The 20,131-nt window shown below is 41.5% G+C and overlaps 1 protein-coding gene across 1 annotated transcript in view; it reads right to left on the bottom strand.

Annotated features, from left to right (window-relative positions):
• LOC134968657 (mucin-5AC-like) overlaps nt 1–10,722 on the bottom strand; it is a 92,620-nt gene extending 81,898 nt beyond the window's left edge. Inside the window, 1 exon segment of the mRNA XM_063944182.1 lies at nt 10,624–10,722. Within this exon segment, the coding sequence (XP_063800252.1) occupies nt 10,624–10,722 (99 nt within the window).
• Between the last annotated feature and the right edge of the window lie 9,409 nt (nt 10,723–20,131).

Here is a 20,131-nt window from a genome sequence, read left to right as displayed (position 1 = left end):
GAGAAGATGATGTTCATTAAAATGAATTATAATCAATTCCTCCGTGGAGACATTGACCAGCAGCAATTGCCTCCACAAAGTACACAGGGAGCTGAGATGGTGGATTCCAGTGGGGACGAATTGATAATCTGTGAGGAGGGGGATGTACACGGTGATATATCGGAGGATGATGATGAGGTGGACATCTTGCCTCTGTAGAGCCAGTTTGTGCAAGGAGAGATTAATTGCTTCTTTTTTGGTGGGGGTCCAAACCAACCCGTCATTTCAGTCACAGTCGTGTGGCAGACCCTGTCACTGAAATGATGGGTTGGTTAAAGTGTGCATGTCCTGTTTATACAACATAAGGGTGGGTGGGAGGGCCCAAGGACAATTCCATCTTGCACCTCTTTTTTCTTTAATTTTTCTTTGCATCATGTGCTGTTTGGGGAGTGTTTTTTGGAATGGCCATCCTGCGTGACACTGCAGTGCCACTCCTAGATGGGCCAGGTGTTTGTGTCGGCCACTAGGGTCGCTTATCTTACTCACACAGCTACCTCATTGCGCCTCTTTTTTTCTTTGCGTCATGTGCTGTTTGGGGAGTGTTTTTTGGAAGGGCCATCCTGCGTGACACTGCAGTGCCACTCCTAGATGGGCCCGGTGTTTGTGTCGGCCACTAGGGTCGCTTATCTTACTCACACAGCTACCTCATTGCGCCTCTTTTTTTCTTTGCGTCATGTGCTGTTTGGGGAGTGTTTTTTGGAAGGGCCATCCTGCGTGACACTGCAGTGCCACTCCTAGATGGGCCCGGTGTTTGTGTCGGCCACTAGGGTCGCTTATCTTACTCACACAGCTACCTCATTGCGCCTCTTTTTTTCTTTGCGTCATGTGCTGTTTGGGGAGTGTTTTTTGGAAGGGCCATCCTGCGTGACACTGCAGTGCCACTCCTAGATGGGCCAGGTGTTTGTGTCGGCCACTAGGGTCGCTTATCTTACTCACACAGCTACCTCATTGCGCCTCTTTTTTTCTTTGCGTCATGTGCTGTTTGGGGAGTGTTTTTTGGAAGGGCCATCCTGCGTGACACTGCAGTGCCACTCCTAGATGGGCCCGGTGTTTGTGTCGGCCACTAGGGTCGCTTATCTTACTCACACAGCTACCTCATTGCGCCTCTTTTTTTCTTTGCGTCATGTGCTGTTTGGGGAGTGTTTTTTGGAAGGGCCATCCTGCGTGACACTGCAGTGCCACTCCTAGATGGGCCCGGTGTTTGTGTCGGCCACTAGGGTCGCTTAGCTTAGTCATCCAGCGACCTCGGTGCAAATTTTAGGACTAAAAATAATATTGTGAGGTGTGAGGTATTCAGAATAGACTGAAAATGAGTGGAAATTATGGTTTTTGAGGTTAATAATACTTTGGGATCAATATGACCCCCAAATTCTATGATTTAAGCTGTTTTTTAGTGTTATTTGAAAAAAACACCCGAATCCAAAACACACCCGAATCCGACAAAAAAAATTCGGTGAGGTTTTGCCAAAACGCGGTCGAACCCAAAACACGGCCGCGGAACCGAACCCAAAACCAAAACACAAAACCCGAAAAATTTCAAGTGCACATCTCTAGTTTACTGTGGCCCTCTGCTTCTGTAGTGAATACTGACCAAAAATAATTATTTAGATGACCTGCTGTTGCCTTGTCTCCCTCCACCAAATTCTCACTCTCTATCTTACGTCTTATTATTCTTCCATTTGATTTTCTCTTTTCACTTACATACTTTAAAAAAGTATTGCCCCCTTTACCCTTTATCTACTGACTGGGCCATGTTCTCCTCAGCTTCTGTCTTTGCACACCTGATTACATTCTTATCCTTCTGTCATACACCTCTTTGTTATTATTTTGAGTCTGTTTATATTTCCTAAATTCCATATTTTTTGCTTTCACACTAGTTGATACCTTTTGTGTGAACCACTTTTAGTGTCCTCCCCCCCTCCTGCACTCCCTTCAAGTTCCTCCAATCCACCAATGAATTTCTTAAACATCTCCCCATTTTTGCAAAGTCAGCCTTCCTAAAATCCAACAACTTTGTTTTTGTATGACAGGAGTTGGGCTCTGTCTTTATACTAAACCATACTGCTTGATGATTACTGGATCCTATGTTCTCAGCCACATATATATCCTGTCACCATATGTGAGTATTCAATCTAATATTGCATCTTTGAGTGGGCTCCCTCAACAATTGCTTGAGAGATGCTCACTGTAAGGAATTTAGAAATTTGGCAGTTATAATTGAACTTGCAAAAGACCCCTCCTTTTTAACATCAGACAGATTAATGTCTTCCATGATTATGACCTCTCGCTTTAAAGCCATTATAGTGATATCCAGCTATAGGTTCCTGTCCAAATCCTGCCCCTGGCCTGGTGTTGTGAATTGTGTCCTTCTCCCCCATTCCTATGGTCATCCAAAGGGTCTCAGTTTTTTCTTCAATGTTTTGGATTTAAGTAGAATTTATGCTTTTTTTCATATACATTGCTATCCCTCCTCCGATTCTTCCCTTTCTGTCTTTCCTAAATAAATTGTATCCTGGTATACAGTAGCTACAGCATGTGGCAGTCATGATTATCATGACAGTATCTAGATCATCCCTTGTGAGTATCGCAATTAGCTCTGGAATTTTGTCTCCTAAGCTTCTAACATTTGCACACATACAGTAGCTTTAAGACTTTTGTTTGTGCATTTGTTATTCCTGGCTGTGTTCAGACAGTACAAAAAAAATGTCAAGTCTAAAGTTGAAATTACCTGTTTGGTGATGTTGTTCAATGCTTGGTCAATTTTTTTTTACTGTTCAGAAATCACACTTTTCCCTTTACAACACGACTGGACCTCACTAAATCTAAAGATTTAGTAAGACTGTTTAAGACAGGCTACACCTGACCACAAATGGCCAAATGATCAAAGGAGATAATTAGCACTGTGTTTGAGTAAACACCAGGCAGCATGCAACAATAAACTTTGATTTCCTTCCCCACACAGGCAATTCCATTTCCAAGCAAGTAATTACATAAAAACTTTAAAAACATACATGAGTTTGCATAAGAGAGAAATGTAGTGAACAGTATGCACAGAGGTGTTAGTTAGGGCTAAAGAAGGAAATCCAGACATACATGGTATTTTTATAGGAGATGTTAAAAACAAACTGCATTATTTGTCAATGTATTCTTAAAGTCTGTATTCAATCTTGTGGTCTCCCTCCCAAACCTGATGAAGGAAGTCGACAGATTTGGGGACCTATTTAATTTGAAGATCATTTAAATGAAGTCTGTCATCTTTAATTCATGTATCCCTGTCTCTGTGGGGGTGGGTTACAGCATAATACTGTTTCTTTGGCAACCTTTCCACTTGAAATACTTGTCATGAGTAAAACTCCATCTGGCCTATTCCAATCAAACTTTCCGCCTCTTCTCTGTAAATTATATTAGAACTGAAAGGTTATTTAGGCCATACATTTTCTTGGTTGGGATGAATCAATATCATAAAACTGTATATTCTCTACCCATCCCCCCATGTTGATTCATCCTTTGTGGACTCTAGAAGGTGCTCTAGCTACTTCAAATAGTCAAATTGCCTCTATAATGACAGATTATTATAAACAATTGTATGCAGCGTCCCCCTCACCGGTATCTCTTGACCCTCCCAATCCTTCCCCTGACTCACATACTCTTTGGTCACACCTCCCTTATCCACAAGTTCCATTTGATCTAACAAATTCCCTGTTGAAACCCACTACACTGGAAGGGGTCTGTAAGGCAATAGTGTCACTTAAACCCACCAAAGCCCCAGGACCGAATGGTCTAGGAGGGGATTTCTAAAAACTCCTCTCAGTGCAGGTTGGGGAAACTTTGGTCTCAGTGTTTAATTCGATATTGTCCACTCAGTCTCTTCCTCCTTACTTTCATTCTGCCATTCTCAAGCTTCTTCTGAAGGCTGGTAGGGATTTATCCAAACCAGAATCCTACAGACCTGTCTCACTCTTAAATTACGATTATAAACTGCTATCAAAAATCCTTGCTGATAGAGTGAAGGTTCTCCTTCCTCATATAATACTTCCTGATCAAGCTGGATTTATACGGGGATGTCACTCAGTACTTAATGTATGTAGAATATTGGTTGCAATCCAATATTCTCAATCCCTTCCCTCTGATTCACCCTCTAGTGTCTTATTATCGGTCGATGCAGAAAAGGCTTTCAACTTAGTACTTTGGCATCATTTATCATTTACAAGATTTGGCTTTCCGGACACATTAATTTAATTCATAAAAATCTTGTGTTTCCTTCCACTTCCAAAATATTCTGCAATGGCTACCTCTCCCCCACTTCCCTATACAGAAAGGCACAAGGCAAGGCTGTCCCCTATCTCGACTCTTATTTGCTATTGCAATTTAACCACTAGCTATAGCATTAAGAATTTTACCAGGTTTTCCAGGTGTTACGATTGCTAATGTTGATCTGAAACTGGCGTTACTCGCTGATGACATGTTATTGTTTATTTCAAACCCAGCAGAATCTTTTCCTTTTATTATGGATATTATTTTATCATTCGGGGCAGTGTCAGGTTATAAGATCAACATTAGCAAGTCAGAGATTTTGCCAGTTAGAGGTCCAGCCTCACCCTTGAAGGCTTCTCCAGTATTTAAACAGTTTAACATTTCTACATCTCAAATTAAATATTTAGGAGTTCATATCACATCCTCTATATCTAATCTTTACTAAACTAATTTCCCCACAGTTATCACTAAGATCTCTGCATAGCATTAGAAACACCTCCCACTTTCATTATTAGGTAAAACTGTAGTTTTGAAAAGCGTAATTTTTCCAAAGGTTTTTTATTTAATGCAGATGTTACCCATTTCTATGTCCAAAGCTGATATTAAACGTTTAGAAAAATTAATGACCTCTTTTTTATGGAATGCCAAAAAGCCTAGTAATTCACTCTCTAAATTAATATTGCCTGGTTCCCAGGGTGGCCTTAGTATACCAGATTTTATTGCATATTCGTCAGCCATTAATTTTCATTATGTAAGTGACTGGCTTTTGGAACACTCGGTATACATAGGTATAGCCTGAGATTTGGCCTTGTTTTCACCTTATTCTAATGGAACTCTCTTACATTGTAAGACTAAAGATATTCCATGTGAAATTTTGGAGAATATATTATTTAAAGATACTTTTGCTAATTGGCTAATATTGAATAAGTCATTAAAAGGAATCAACTAACTTCTTCATACATATTTCTTTGTGGTAATACAGCTTTTCCCCCATCATTGTACAATACTTCTTTCAGCCAATGGCGTCAGCAAGGTCTGAACATTACTACCAAAGTCTTTGATCCCAGAGGCTCTCTTCCTTCCTTTGCTGATTTAAAGGACACCTACTGTACCAATTACACAATAGTAATTTTTATATGTTCTTACAACATACTCGCCACTACATTAAATTCCTTCTGCCATAAATGTCTTCCCCTTTGCCTAAAGATCCACTTAATTCATTATTTCATTCTCTGACCTCTATTTCTTACAAAATCTAATTTCTCTATACTCTTATTGAATTCTGCTAGACTTTCACTTAGAGATACTCTCTTAGCCATCTATTTACTAAGACCTTGGATTGAGATAAAGTGGACGGAGATAAAGTACTAACCAATCAGCTTCTAACTGCTGATGTCACAGGCTATGTTTGAAAAATGTCAGTTAGGCGCTGGTTGGTTGGTACTTTATCTCCATCGACTTTGTCACCATCCAAGGCTTAGTAAATAGACCCCTGAGTCTCTTGGAGATCAGATACATAAGATTTAACTGGTGTAGATGACTTGTTTCAATATTTTGACACTACTATGAAACTTTTACAATCTTCTTACCTGCAAGAAGTACACTTCTGAATGATATATAGGGCTTACATTACTCCAGCCCAACGCAAACACATGGTATCAAATGAATCTGGGGAATGTGTAATAGTCGTATGCTTAATGCTGGTTTCCTAAACTGTTTTTAGAACCGCTACAAAGTCAGAAGATTTTGAAATAAAATTGTGTTTCTCAATACTATTTTTAGTTTACAACTTACAAATTGGAATTTAGGTAGTGAGAAGAAATCGGTCATTATCACACAAGCTAAAAAATGTTAGCTGGTCACTGGACCAAAAAAGCAGCTCCAAGAATCCAAGAACGAAAGCACAAGCTTCTACAATTACTTTATTTTGATAGATCGTCTCTTCCTGATGATAAAATGAAAGTTGGGAAGTTTCATCTTAAATGGGGCACTATATTGAGACCTTAGATTAGTGATGAGCGGGTTCGGTTTCTCGGAAACCGAACCCCCCCAAACTTCACCCTTTTTACACAGGTCCGAGCCAGACTCGGATTCTCCCGTATGGCTCGGGTAACCCGAGAGCGCCCGAACGTCATCATCCCGCTGTCGGATTCTCGCGAGATTCGGATTCTATATAAGCAGCCGCGCGTCGCCGCCATTTTCACTCGTGCATTGGAAATGTTAGGGAGAGGACGTGGCTGGCGTCCTCTCCATTTATGTTGATGCATTGAAAATATTTTGTGCTTGCTTATTACTTAATTGTGGGGACTGGGGAGCAGCTGTATATAGGAGGAGTACAGTGCAGAGTTTTGCTGACAGTGACCACCAGTAATACGTTGTCTGCCTGAAAAACACTCCATATCTGAGCTCAGTGTGCTGCATATATCGGTGCTCACACTGCTTAATTGTGGGGACTGGGGAGCTGCTGTATTATATAGCAGGAGTACAGTGCAGAGTTTTGCTGACAGTGACCACCAGTATACGTTGTCTGCCTGAAAAACACTCCATATCTGTGCTCAGTGTGCTGCTTTATTGTGGGGACTGGGGACCACCAGTATAATATTATATAGGAGGAGTACAGTGCAGAGTTTTGCTGACCAGTGACCACCAGTATATAATAATATAGCATTACGGTACAGTAGGCCACTGCTGTACCTGCCTCTGTGTCATTATTAAGTATACTAGTATCCATCTACATTCTATACCTGTGGTGAATTTTAGTTTTGCAGTTTGCTGACACAGTGACCACCAGTATATATAGCAGTACGGTACGGAAGGCCACTGCTGTACCTACCTCTGTGTCGTCATTAAGTATACTATCCATCTACATTCTATACCTGTGGTGCATTTTAGTTTTGCAGTTTGCTGACACAGTGACCACCAGTATTCTATAAATAGCAGTACGGTACGGAAGGCAACTGCTGTACCTACCCCTGTGTCGTCATTAAGTATACTATCCATCTACAGTCTATACCTGTGGTGCATTTTAGTTTTGCAGTTTGCTGACACAGTGACCACCAGTATACTATATATAGCAGTACGGTACGGAAGGCCACTGCTGTACCTACCTTTGTGTCGTCATTAAGTATACTATCCATCTACACTCTATACCTGTGGTGCATTTTAGTTTTGCAGTTTGCTGACACAGTGACCACCAGTATACTATATATAGCAGTACGGTATGGAAGGCCACTGCTGTACCTACCTCTGTGTCGTCATTAAGTATACTATCCATCTACATTCTTTACCTGTGGTGCATTTTAGTTTTGCAGTTTGCTGACACAGTGACCAACAGTATATATAGCAGTACGGTACGGAAGGCCACTGCTGTACCTACCTCTGTGTCATCATTAAGTATACTATCCATCTACATTCTATACCTGTGGTGCATTTTAGTTTTGCAGTTTGCTGACACAGTGACCACCAGTATACTATATATAGCAGTACGGTATGGAAGGCCACTGCTGTACCTACCTCTGTGTCGTCATTAAGTATATTATCCATCTACATTCTATACCTGTGGTGCATTTTAGTTTTGCAGTTTGCTGACACAGTGACGACCAGTATACTATATATAGCAGTACGGTACGGAAGGCCACTGCTGTACCTACATCTGTGTCGTCATTAAGTATACTATCCATCTACATTCTATACCTGTGGTGCATTTTAGTTTTGCAGTTTGCTGACACAGTGACCAGCAGTATCCTATATATAGCAGTACAGTACGGAAGGCCACTGCTGTACCTACCCCTGTGTCCTCATTAAGTATACTATCCATCTACATTCTATACCTGTGGTGCATTTTAGTTTTTCAGTTTGCTGACACAGTGACCACCAGTATACTATATATAGCAGTATGGTACGGAAGGCCACTGCTGTACCTACCTCTGTGTCGTCATTAAGTATACTATCCATCTACATTCTATACCTGTGGTGCATTTTAGTTTTGCAGTTTGCTGACACAGTGACCACCAGTATACTATATATAGCAGTACGGTACGGAAGGCCACTGCTGTACCTACCTCTGTGTCGTCATTAAGTATACTATCCATCTACATTCTATACCTGTGGTGCATTTTAGTTTTGCAGTTTGCTGACACAGTGACCACCAGTATACTATATATAGCAGTACGGTACGGAAGGCCACTGCTGTACCTACCTCTGTGTCATCATTAAGTATACTATCCATCTACATTCTATACCTGTGGTGCATTTTAGTTTTGCAGTTTGCTGACACAGTGACCACCAGTATACTATATATAGCAGTACGGTACGGAAGGCCACTGCTGTACCTACCACTGTGTCATCATTAAGTATACTATCCATCTACATTCTATACCTGTGGTGCATTTTAGTTTTGCAGTTTGCTGACACAGTGACCACCAGTATACTATATATAGCAGTACGGTACGGAAGGCCACTGCTGTACCTACCTCTGTGTCGTCAAGTATACTATCCATCCATACCTGTGGTGCATTTCAGTTTTGCACAGTTTGCTGACCACCAGTATATAATATATAGCATTACAGTACAGTAGGCCACTGCTCTACCTACCTCTGTGTCATCAAGTATACTAGCTTAGTCACACAGCGACCTTGGTGCGCCTCTTTTTTTCTTTGCATCATGTGCTGTTTGGGTACAATTTTTTTGAAGTGCCATCCTGTCTGTCACTGCAGTGCCACTCCTAGATGGGCCAGGTGTTCGTGTCGGCCACTTGTGTCGCTTAGCTTAGTCACACAGCGACCTTGGTGCACCTCTTTTTTTCTTTGCATCATGTGCTGTTTGGGGACAATTTTTTTGAAGTGCCATCCTGCCTGACACTGCAGTGCCACTCCTAGATGGGCCAGGTGTTTGTGTCGGCCACTTGTGTCGCTTAGCTTAGCCATCCAGCGACCTCGGTGCAAATTTTAGGACTAAAAATAATATTGTGAGGTGTCAGGTGTTCAGAATAGACTGGAAATGAGTGGAAATTATGGTTATTGTGGTTAATAATACTATGGGATCAAAATGACCCCCAAATTCTATGATTTAAGCTGTTTTTTAGGGTTTTTTGTAAAAAAACACCCGAATCCAAAACACACCCGAATCCGACAAAAAAATTTCGGTGAGGTTTTGCCAAAACGCGTCCGAATCCAAAACACGGCTGCGGAACCGAATCCAAAACCAAAACACAAAACCCGAAAAATGTCCGGTGCACATCACTACCTTAGATACAGATACCCATAAGAACATTTTACATTGTTTGAATCCACTGACTGATTCCACCACAGACGTCTTCTGACGTATTTCATGACAGATTACTGCTTACCTGATACGCTTTAGGGGTCTTATAATAAACTGTACTGTTAATCTCTTTAGACCTGGTATGGGAATATTGTATAGATTATATGTGTATTTCATTTTATTTTTGCATTTCATTTCACTTAGCCTTTTTCCTTTTTGATTTGATATATAAGCTTATCAGCACTCCAAAACTCTTTATATTATCCTTGTGTGTTATCCCAGTGTAGTTTTGTCCTATGTCTTTATCTCCATTACTGTACCTCATGTTTAGTTGTTGTTCAATCTGTATTGTTTTAGGGTATTTAAAGGTACACAATTTGATGATTCCAGTATACTCGATCTTGATAGATCCCTGGATTAGCGATGAGTGTACGCATTGTAATCTTTCTTTACAGGGGCCCATACATCAGCAATCACAATTTATCGTTTCACAGATCCTGTGAATTTTTTCTCCAGATATATTGTTTCCCCAATCCATCTAACTTTGCTCATACATTACAAATATTTCTCAATGATTTGCAGATAATTTTCAGTTAAACAGATCTGCCAATCTTGAAAGACTCATCAGTTTACTAGAAACGGTCTGCAGATCTGCTGATTGTTACCCATTAGCAATACACTAGCGATCTACAGTCCCAATTGATCTGTGAAATTTAAAAAACCTGATTTAACAATCCCAATTGATTTGTGGCTGAAATATGTGATCTATAAACCCCATACATTGCAGATTTATTGACAAAATCATTTGCAAAAGATTGTCCCAATTGATTGCTGATTTATGGGCCCCCTTTATGTTTGAAAATTCAACTTAGATCGAACATGCTGGTTTACCCTTTCTTTTTTATTGTATAACCTCTCATTATATATACATGTTATTTCTTTCTCATGTACATACCTATAAAATCCTAATAAAATGTTTTAACAAAAAAAAGAATATTATCATACAAGTAACAAAATTTAAAAAATGTCCTACCATAATTCCCTCCTTCCAATTTTTCATAGACTTACAAAGAACTGTGAGATAGTTTGTTTGGGTTGGTAAGAAGGCTTGGTTAAAGCATGATCTTCTACATAAACAATAGTCCCAGGGTTGTACACAATTCTCATGGCTCCTGTGTAATTATCATGCACTCATATTAAATAGAGTTTTGTATTGGCCCTACGCCCCTACATCCAAACAGTGGTTACAGACAATCAGTTAAAACACCTTTTTATATAAGCCCCTAGATAGAAGACATCATAACTTTCATCCTAACGTGTACTATGCAAACTAATCTCCTTTGACATCTATTGACATTACCTTCAGTAAACTGCCTGCATCCTCAAGCTCTGTTAGTATGATGCACCTGGGGTGCTCTCGGGATTGGTTGACTGGTGGTTTCCAGTGGGAATTGACAATTTTTGGCTCTGTAGGATTTTATTTTTCTTCCTATTGGATAAGAATGCTATGCAACTGAAACAGTCTGCTCATTATTTTAAAGCAGCAATCAATTACAAGGCAAAATCAAGTTGCTTTTGCCTTTTAAATGATTGCTACTTTAAAAAACCGGAAGACATGCACAAAGTCCCGCACCTCCGGCAACTCAAAGGCTGTTACATTAAGCCCCAAGTGTCTATGTGCTAAGCCTTAGTGAGATATAGAGTGGATGGAGATAAAGTACCAACCAATCAGTTCCTAACTGTCATGTTACAGGCTGTGTTTGAAAAATGACAAGAGCTGGTTGGTTAGTACTTTACCTCCATCCACATTATCTCTCTCCAAGGCTTAGCCTTAGTAGATAGACCCTTTAGTTCTGAATCAAAGTTCCCACAAACATACTATTTGCTCTAACTGGAGCTTACCATTGCATGATTTGGCTTCCCTACTTTTTCTGAAATACAGTAGTTATATATATATATACGTAAGTAGCTCCTCCTTTCAAAGTGATTTCTGTTCTGTAAGGTACAGCTTTATCACATACAGTATATTACTCATCAGTAGTCTGAGGAACTTCGGTATATTATTATTTATTAATCATTTATAATGCCATCAGACTTACTAATTTTTCCTGCTTTTTATCACCATACTGTATGTATCAGTAATAAAGAAGTACATGCAAGTTTTTTTTTTTTGCATTGAAGTTTATTACATTTCAATCTACATACATTTTTTATACATAATAGCATACTACATTCTGACTTGATTCATGTATTGGTACAACTGTTGCAATAGTATATATGACATTTTTATTTGTACAGCTAGGTTCTATCTACATAATGTCATAGGCTCAGATTGCTAAAACTACCGATCCTGAAATTCCCATGATGCTACTTTAGCCTTCAATTACTGAACTTTTGTTGGTGTTTTCCTGGCTGTACTCTGAGTATTTAAGCTGTGCATTAACACCAGAGTTAGGTGTGCAGAAGGCGCCAACACAGCCACATCTGAGTACGTCAATGTAAGTGTAGCTCTCACTTCTTCCATCGGCACAAATCATTTCAACGGTCTTTGTCCCTACTTCAAGCTCTGTACAGCAAGAACATGAGTGGTCCATGTTCCTAGTAGTCATAGAGTAGCTGTAAAATTAAAACAAAAAGTTTATTTAATAACTTGAAATTAAAATTTTATTTTTAAAGTATCATGTATTCACAATTTTTTATGAAATACTTCAGATGGAATAATGATTTCAAGATTACTTCTAATTAAAGCATGTAATGTGCATTTGGTAAGTGACTTATTTAATCATTAAAGACATGCCATAATTGAAAATAGTACTAAAAAAACCTCTCACACATCATTAACAGCAGCATTCACTGATTTTAGCATGTCTAAAACATAATTTCAGAATTACATTTGTTAAAAGTCCCTTCATATAATTTATCATGGACAGAATGGTCACAAGTTTATAATTACATGCAGAGCTGTAACTAGACTTTTTGATACCCTGTGCCAGAGAGAGAATTGGCTCCCATCCCCCCCCCCCCATTTTTCCAATAGGGACATAAGGCGGGGAAGCTGCAAACTTGATCCCAGAGAAAGCCCAGGCTATGATGCCCATTCCCACATTATATATATATATATATATATATATATATATATAAAAAAAGAGGTAGCATGGACCGGCACTCCCACAGCTAGAGATGTATTCCCCGGTGCCCTCTGGTACAAATGTGGTAGACTGGAAGCAATGAAGCTAACAGCGGCACTCAGGGTCTTATTTCAGCAAGCAACTGTATTGAAAAATCACGGCATGAAAACCAACGTTTCGGGACTGACACGTCCCTTTGTCAAGGTGAGTTACTCACCTTGACAAAGGGATGTGTCAGTCCCGAAACGTTGGTTTTCATGCCGTGATTTTTCAATACAGTTGCTTGCTGAAATAAGACCCTGAGTGCCGCTGTTTGCTTCATTGCTTCCAGTATATATATATATATATATATATATATATATAGAAAAAATTCCAAGGATAACCACCAAAGCGATTAAACCCAGAAGAACCAGCACACGGCTTGAATGCAAAAAGGTGTTTTACTTGTTCAGAAATTTCTTTAAAAAAGGCAACAAGCATATAGCACACATGATGGTAGCAGCATGAAAAGATCAATGAATACTTAACATTCCGACAGCTGTTTCGACTATCTTCTTCATAGGAATGGATAAAGTGACATAGTGCTGCACACTGCCAACCGCAGTGTCAGTTTCCAAAGTGACATGTGCCTTATGTGCTTAGCCAACAGGTGCATTTTATAGTGTGTGGTGTACTTACCTGTGAGCTGTCTCACCTGTGCCCAGTCACACGTGGAAGCCAGTTACGTCACACCCAAACAACACGGCTTGCCGTGAACCGGAAGTGACGTCCAGGGGAGGTTTTAATCCGCTGCACATCGTGTGTATCCACACGATGGAGCCGGACTTTGTCCTCCCTGGACGGAGAAAGCTATCTCCGTAGCTGCGTCCCAGTGTTATAGGTCACCTTCGAGCTGCGCGTCACACATAGCGCGTCACCCGTAGCAACCCACAGGCTGCGCTCAAAACAGACCGGGCAGATAAGTACACCCGGAACTGAACGTGATCCAATGCCCCTGTAAGAAACTGTATGTTGGAAAGACCATCAGAATGCTCAAAGAACGAATGGCCCTGCATCGGTCATCGATTAAAAAAGCGTTCATTAAAATTGAGAACTCTACTCCGCCAGTTGCTAAACATTTTGTTCATCAAGGACACCATATTAAAGATCTAATATTTATGCCCATCGATCACATACCACCATTGAAGAGGGGTGGTGACCGTCACAAGCTGCTATTACAGCAGGAATGCCGCTGGATTCGACGCCTATCTTCCCTCTCACCTCTGGGACTTAATGAGGAATTTTCGTTGGTACCTTTTTTGTAATTTTTTCATTTTTTTCATTTTTTCTTATTTTTTTGCATCTGAACACATGTGGGCCTGATGATTCTGCATCCGGATCCATTGTCCGATGTTGATATTAATTGTTTATTAATTAATTTTTTGTGTTTACATATATTTTTTAGTTGATGATTCACATATTTAATAATTAGTAGGCCTATATTGCTGGCCTTCTTGCAGAGCATGACATTTATGACATAATCAATGCATAAGTAATTACATGCGTAGCCAGCGATATACTTTAATCCATATTAATTTATTTGTTAGATAACTTATTACTGGCTATCTACATGCTTTTTCATTATACTGTATTTTCTCATTTATTATGTGATTCATTATTTGTTAATATTTGTTTAATGTTACTTTGCACTGTAGATCATATTTTGTTGATTGGTGCCTGTGCGCCTCTCCCCTGTCCCCGGAAACAGGCTTGGTGCCTTTTCAGTTCCGGGTGTACTTATCTGCCCGGTCTGTTTTGAGCGCAGCCTGTGGGTTGCTACGGGTGACGCGCTATGTGTGACGCGCAGCTCGAAGGTGACCTATAACACTGGGACGCAGCTACGGAGATAGCTTTCTCCGTCCAGGGAGGACAAAGTCCGGCTCCATCGTGTGGATACACACATCGGATTAAAACCTCCCCTGGAGGTGTGTATCGTGTGGATACACACAGCGGATTAAAACCTCCCCTGGACGTCACATCCGGTTCACGGCAAGCCGTGTTGTTTGGGTGTGACGTAACTGGCTTCCACGTGTGACTGGGCACAGGTGAGACAGCTCACAGGTAAGTACACCACACACTATAAAATGCACCTGTTGGCTAAGCACATAAGGCACATGTCACTTTGGAAACTGACACTGCGGTTGGCAGTGTGCAGCACTATGTCACTTTATCCATTCCTATGAAGAAGATAGTCGAAACAGCTGTCGGAATGTTAAGTATTCATTGATCTTTTCATGCTGCTACCATCATGTGTGCTATATGCTTGTTGCCTTTTTTAAAGAAATTTCTGAACAAGTAAAACACCTTTTTGCATTCAAGCCGTGTGCTGGTTCTTCTGGGTTTAATCGCTTTGGTGGTTATCCTTGGAATTTTTTCTACATGATCACACTAACCGTGCACCAGCATTCTGTCTATATATAAGTGAGAAGCGGCTGCTTTTGTGGATTTATATATATATATATATATATATATATACACACAGACGGTGCCATCTTTATCTTGGTCTTTATTAGGATTAATTGAACCAGAGCAGTCGGACTTAATCCCCTGCTGTAATGACTTAATCCCTTGATGTATTGTATTGCAGCTGAGAACAATAGATGAAAGGTTTATGCTAATAAACCATGGTGTGCCTAGGCGCAGCAGAGAGGCCAAGATGAGTGTGACTCCATCTGTATATATATATATATATATATATATATATAGCATTGGGTATGTGTGGTGACCGGCGGCCAGATCCCAGCTGTTGGATGGCCGGCAGAGGGGGCGAGCGAAACTAAGCCCCTTGCGGGCTCACTGTGCTCACCATGCAGCGGCCCTGCTGTGCTCACCACAGGTTCTATTCCCACTCTATGGGTGTCGTGGACACCCACGAGTGGGAATAGTCCCTGTTGGGCGGCATGCTGACCGGCGGGATTTTCAGAAGCCGGGATACTGGTGTCGGCATTGTGACCGGTGGTCTCCTGACCGCCGGTCACATAAACATATATATATATATATATATATATATATATATATAGCTGTGTTACACACACATTTATAGAATACTGCAAGAAAATGGATTTGGACACAAATCCTCTTTATACGACATTCATGCACTTAACTTGAGAGTACATTGTTGTTCAGTTACAATACACTTTCTCAAGTGACACATTTCAATATATTGCCATACCCATGATTTAAACTTATAACTTGTTACGTTCCAGTCAAACACCATAATCACTGAGATATTTGATCCTGCTTAAAAACTATGAGAGGTTTATGAAGCTAATTGTACTTTATAAACAAAATAAAAATCAGCAGTGCAAGTGAGCAGATCTATGTAGTGTGCAGCCACACATCCAATCCCTTGCAGGCACACACTACATAGATCTTCTCAGCTGCATTGCTGAGAATTTTTTAACAAAGTACAAGATAAGCTTCAAATAGTAAGAATTTTCTAGCATAGAATTCTCTACCTTTTTATGCAAGGGCAGATAGCTCAATGAATAGAGTATCTGACTGTAATGCAACAGGCAACGGGTTTGAATCTGGGGTACTGTATGTCAGCATCTTGAAATGTAATAAAGGACAGCGTGACTGAATAACAAAGAGCTCTAAAGTTAAGTTCATAAATGTTGTATAGGTATTAGCCACAGAAAGAGTTGGGGTAGGAAACAGGGGCGGTCAGGATATGCTGGGCTTCAAAAAGGGGGACAGCTGCAAGTAAAAGTAATTAAAACAGATAATTGACAAGTGCCGCCAACAGTACCCCCTAACCTGCAGCGCTATGTGCGGTGGTACACACCGCACACACCTAGTTACAGCCCTGATTACATGGTTCTGATTATGTTCCTTTAACAGATTGTTACCACATCTACTTTAGTTTTTACCAATCTTGTGGCACTCAATCTAAGAATAACTGAACTTAGTACCTTTAGCACACATGGGTAGGTGCTAAAGGAACTAAGTTTAGCTAAATACCTAATCTGTTTTACATTGTTTTCAACTCTGCCTATGTTTAAAGTTGTTAAAAGGATTTTTAAGAGGATCATTACTTTTTATACAATATACTGATATTAAGTGAGAATGATAATGGTCCTTTAGTGACTTCCGGAGTAACCATTTTACCCCACAGTAACTCTTATTTACATTGTTTATGCACAAAATTTCCTTTTTAGGTGGCCACCTAGTTGAATGCATATTAAAGTGATAGCTAAAAAATGTGTCTATGTGAAGAATAATGCTATAAACTGGGATGCTATCGGGATCCTGGTGCTTGGCATGCCGGCAGTCAGGAGACTGACAGAGGCACCCCGATGGTCAGGATTCTGACAACTTTTAGGTACGCATGCTAACCGTCCCCCTCTAGCCCCCATCCCCCAACCCTCTCTGCACCCTTAACCTAAACCCCTCCCCGTAGTCTAACCGTAACCTCCCCCCACCAGAGCCTAACACTAACCCTTCCTATAGTCCCTAAACCAGTGGTTCCCAAACTTTTTTGAATCATGGTGCCCTAGAGTATCAGAATTTATTTCACGGCACCCCTTGACCAAAAGTTTCTTATTAAGAAATTTAGAAAAAAAATTTAAATTAAGTAAATTGTCTTTATAGATCATCCTTAGGTTCCGTTATGTGGTGAGGGACAAGATTTGCTTCTTTTTGTCCACATATTTATAATTGGCAGCCAACAGCACTGGTTTTGCCTGTTACAGTACATTGACCAAAAATATTTTGAACTGGCCCTGGACCCCAATCCAAGGCACCCCTGCAAGTGTCCTGAGGCACCCCAGGGTGCTACGGCACACAGTTTGAGAACCACTACCCTAAATCTAACCTTTCCCCACCCGCAAGCCAAACCCTAACCCTCCCCGGAATTCTTACGACCAGGATGCCGACAGTCGGGATTCTGGCATTGTGAGTGATTTTGGGATTCCATCATCTGTATTCTGACTGCTGGTATCTCGACAGCCAGTATACTAACTGGATCCCATATCAATCATCTATCAATTTTTTGTTCTCACTAAATTAGGAATAGAAAGTACTTATCTGACTGGTTGCAATAAGTTACAGTCTATTACATCATTATTTAGCCTCTGGTTCAGTTGTATTAAATGATACGCTCCATAGCCCAACTATTTGCAAACATGGCTGAAGACATAGTCTACGGTAATTTAGATGGACTGAAGATTGCATATGAGTTTATGAAGAACTTCTATAATGTGACTTTTCAAACTTAAGTTACTTTTCAACTGTTATGTTAGTCATGTAAAAAAAAGTGTGTTTATTATACTGCCTACAATATATGCAATGTTTAATGTAAAATTTACAGTTATAACAAAAACATCTGACTTACAAGGATGATCCCATGCAGGGGCCTCCACAGTATGAAAGCTCCACGGTCACCTCACAGTCATCTTGTTTAAGAACAGTCAAGTTTGTATGAACACCACAACCTTCAGGAATCTTCGGTGCAGGTGTTACTGATGAGCCTGGTGGTACTGATGAGCCTGGTGGTACTGAGTAGCCTGGTGGTACTGATGATTCTGGTGGTACCGATAAGCCTGGTGGTACTGATGAGCCTGGTGGTACTGAGTAGCCTGGTGGTACTGAAGAGCCTGGTGGTACTGATGAGCCTGGTGGTACTAACCATCCTGGTGGTACTGATGAGCCTGGTGGTACTGATAAGCCTGGTGGCACTGATGAGCCTGGTGGTACTGATGAGCCTGGTGGCACTGATACACCTGGTGGTACTGAAGAGCCTGGTGGTACTAACCATCCTGGTGGTACTGATGAGCCTGGTGGTACTGATAAGCCTGGTGGTACTGATGAGCCTGGTGGTACTGATGAGCCTGGTGGTACTGACGAGCCTGGTGGTACTAACCATCCTGGTGGTACTGATGAGCCTGGTGGTACTGATGAGCCTGGTGGTACTGATAAACCTGGTGGCACTGATGAGCCTGGTGGTACTGATGAGCCTGGTGGCACTGATACACCTGGTGGTACTGAAGAGCCTGGTGGTACTAACCATCCTGGTGGTACTGATGAGCCTGGTGGTACTGATAAGCCTGGTGGTACTGATGAGCCTGGTGGCACTGATGAGCCTGGTGGTACTGATGAGCCTGGTGGTACTGACGAGCCTGGTGGTACTAACCATCCTGGTGGTACTGATGAGCCTGGTGGTACTGACATGCCTGGTGGTACAGATGAGCCTGGTGGTACTGATGAGTCTGGTGGCACTGATACACCTGGTGGTACTGAAGAGCCTGGTGGTACTAACCATCCTGGTGGTACTGATGAGCCTGGTGGTACTGATAAGCCTGGTGGTACTGATGATCCTGGTGGCACTGATGAGTCTGGTGGTACTGATGAGCCTGGTGGTACTGACGAGCCTGGTGGTACTAACCATCCTGGTGGTACTGATGAGCCTGGTGGTACTGACATGCCTGGTGGTACAGATGAGCCTGGTGGTACTGATAAGCCTGGCGGTACTGATGATCCTGGTGGCACTGATGAGCCTGGTGGTACTGATGAGCTTGGTGGTACTGTTGAGCCTGGTGGTACTAACCATCCTGGTGGTACTGATGAGCCTGGTGGTACTGACATGCCTGGTGGTACAGATGAGCCTGGTGGTACTGATAAGCCTGGCGGTACTGATGATCCTGGTGGCACTGATGAGCCTGGTGGTACTGATGAGCCTGGTGGTACTGACGAGCCTGGTGGTACTGACGAACCTGGTGGGACTGATGAGCCAGGTGGCACTGATATGCCTGGTGGTACTGACACGCCTGGTGGTACTGACACGCCTGGTGGTACTGATACACCTGGTGGTACTGACGAGCCTGGTGGTACAGAGTTGCCTGGTGGTACTGATGAGCCTGGTGGAACTGATATGCCTGGTGGTACTGACACGCCTGGTGGTACTGATACACCTGGTGGTACTGACGAGCCTGGTGGTACAGAGTTGCCTGGTGGTACTGATGAGCCTGGTGGTACTGAAATGCCTGGTGGCACTGATGAGCCTGGTGGTACTGATGAGCCTGGTGGCACTGATACACCTGGTGGTACTGAAGAGCCTGGGGGTACTGACACGCCTGGTGGTACTGATGAGCCTGGTGGCACTGATACACCTGGTGGTACTGAAGAGCCTGGTGGTACTGATGAGCCTGGTGGAACTGATAAGCCTGGTGGTACTGATGAGCCTGGTGGTACTGATAAGCCTGGTGGTACTGAGGAGCCTGGTGGTACTGTAGATAGGCCTATAAAAGAAATACTCAGTAAAGTCAGTAAAAATTCCCCAAGTGAAGATATTTAAACATTGATAAAGGTAGAAGTATTTGTTCCCATAGAGTTGTGACAAATTTGCAAACTAAATACAGGAGAGATGTATCAAACTTTGGAGAGAGATAAACTGAAGTTGCCGATAGCAA

This window comes from Pseudophryne corroboree, chromosome 11 (genome assembly GCF_028390025.1).
Source record: "Pseudophryne corroboree isolate aPseCor3 chromosome 11, aPseCor3.hap2, whole genome shotgun sequence".
NCBI lineage: Eukaryota > Metazoa > Chordata > Amphibia > Anura > Myobatrachidae > Pseudophryne > Pseudophryne corroboree.
This window is presented reverse-complemented; position numbering and strand designations above follow the sequence as displayed.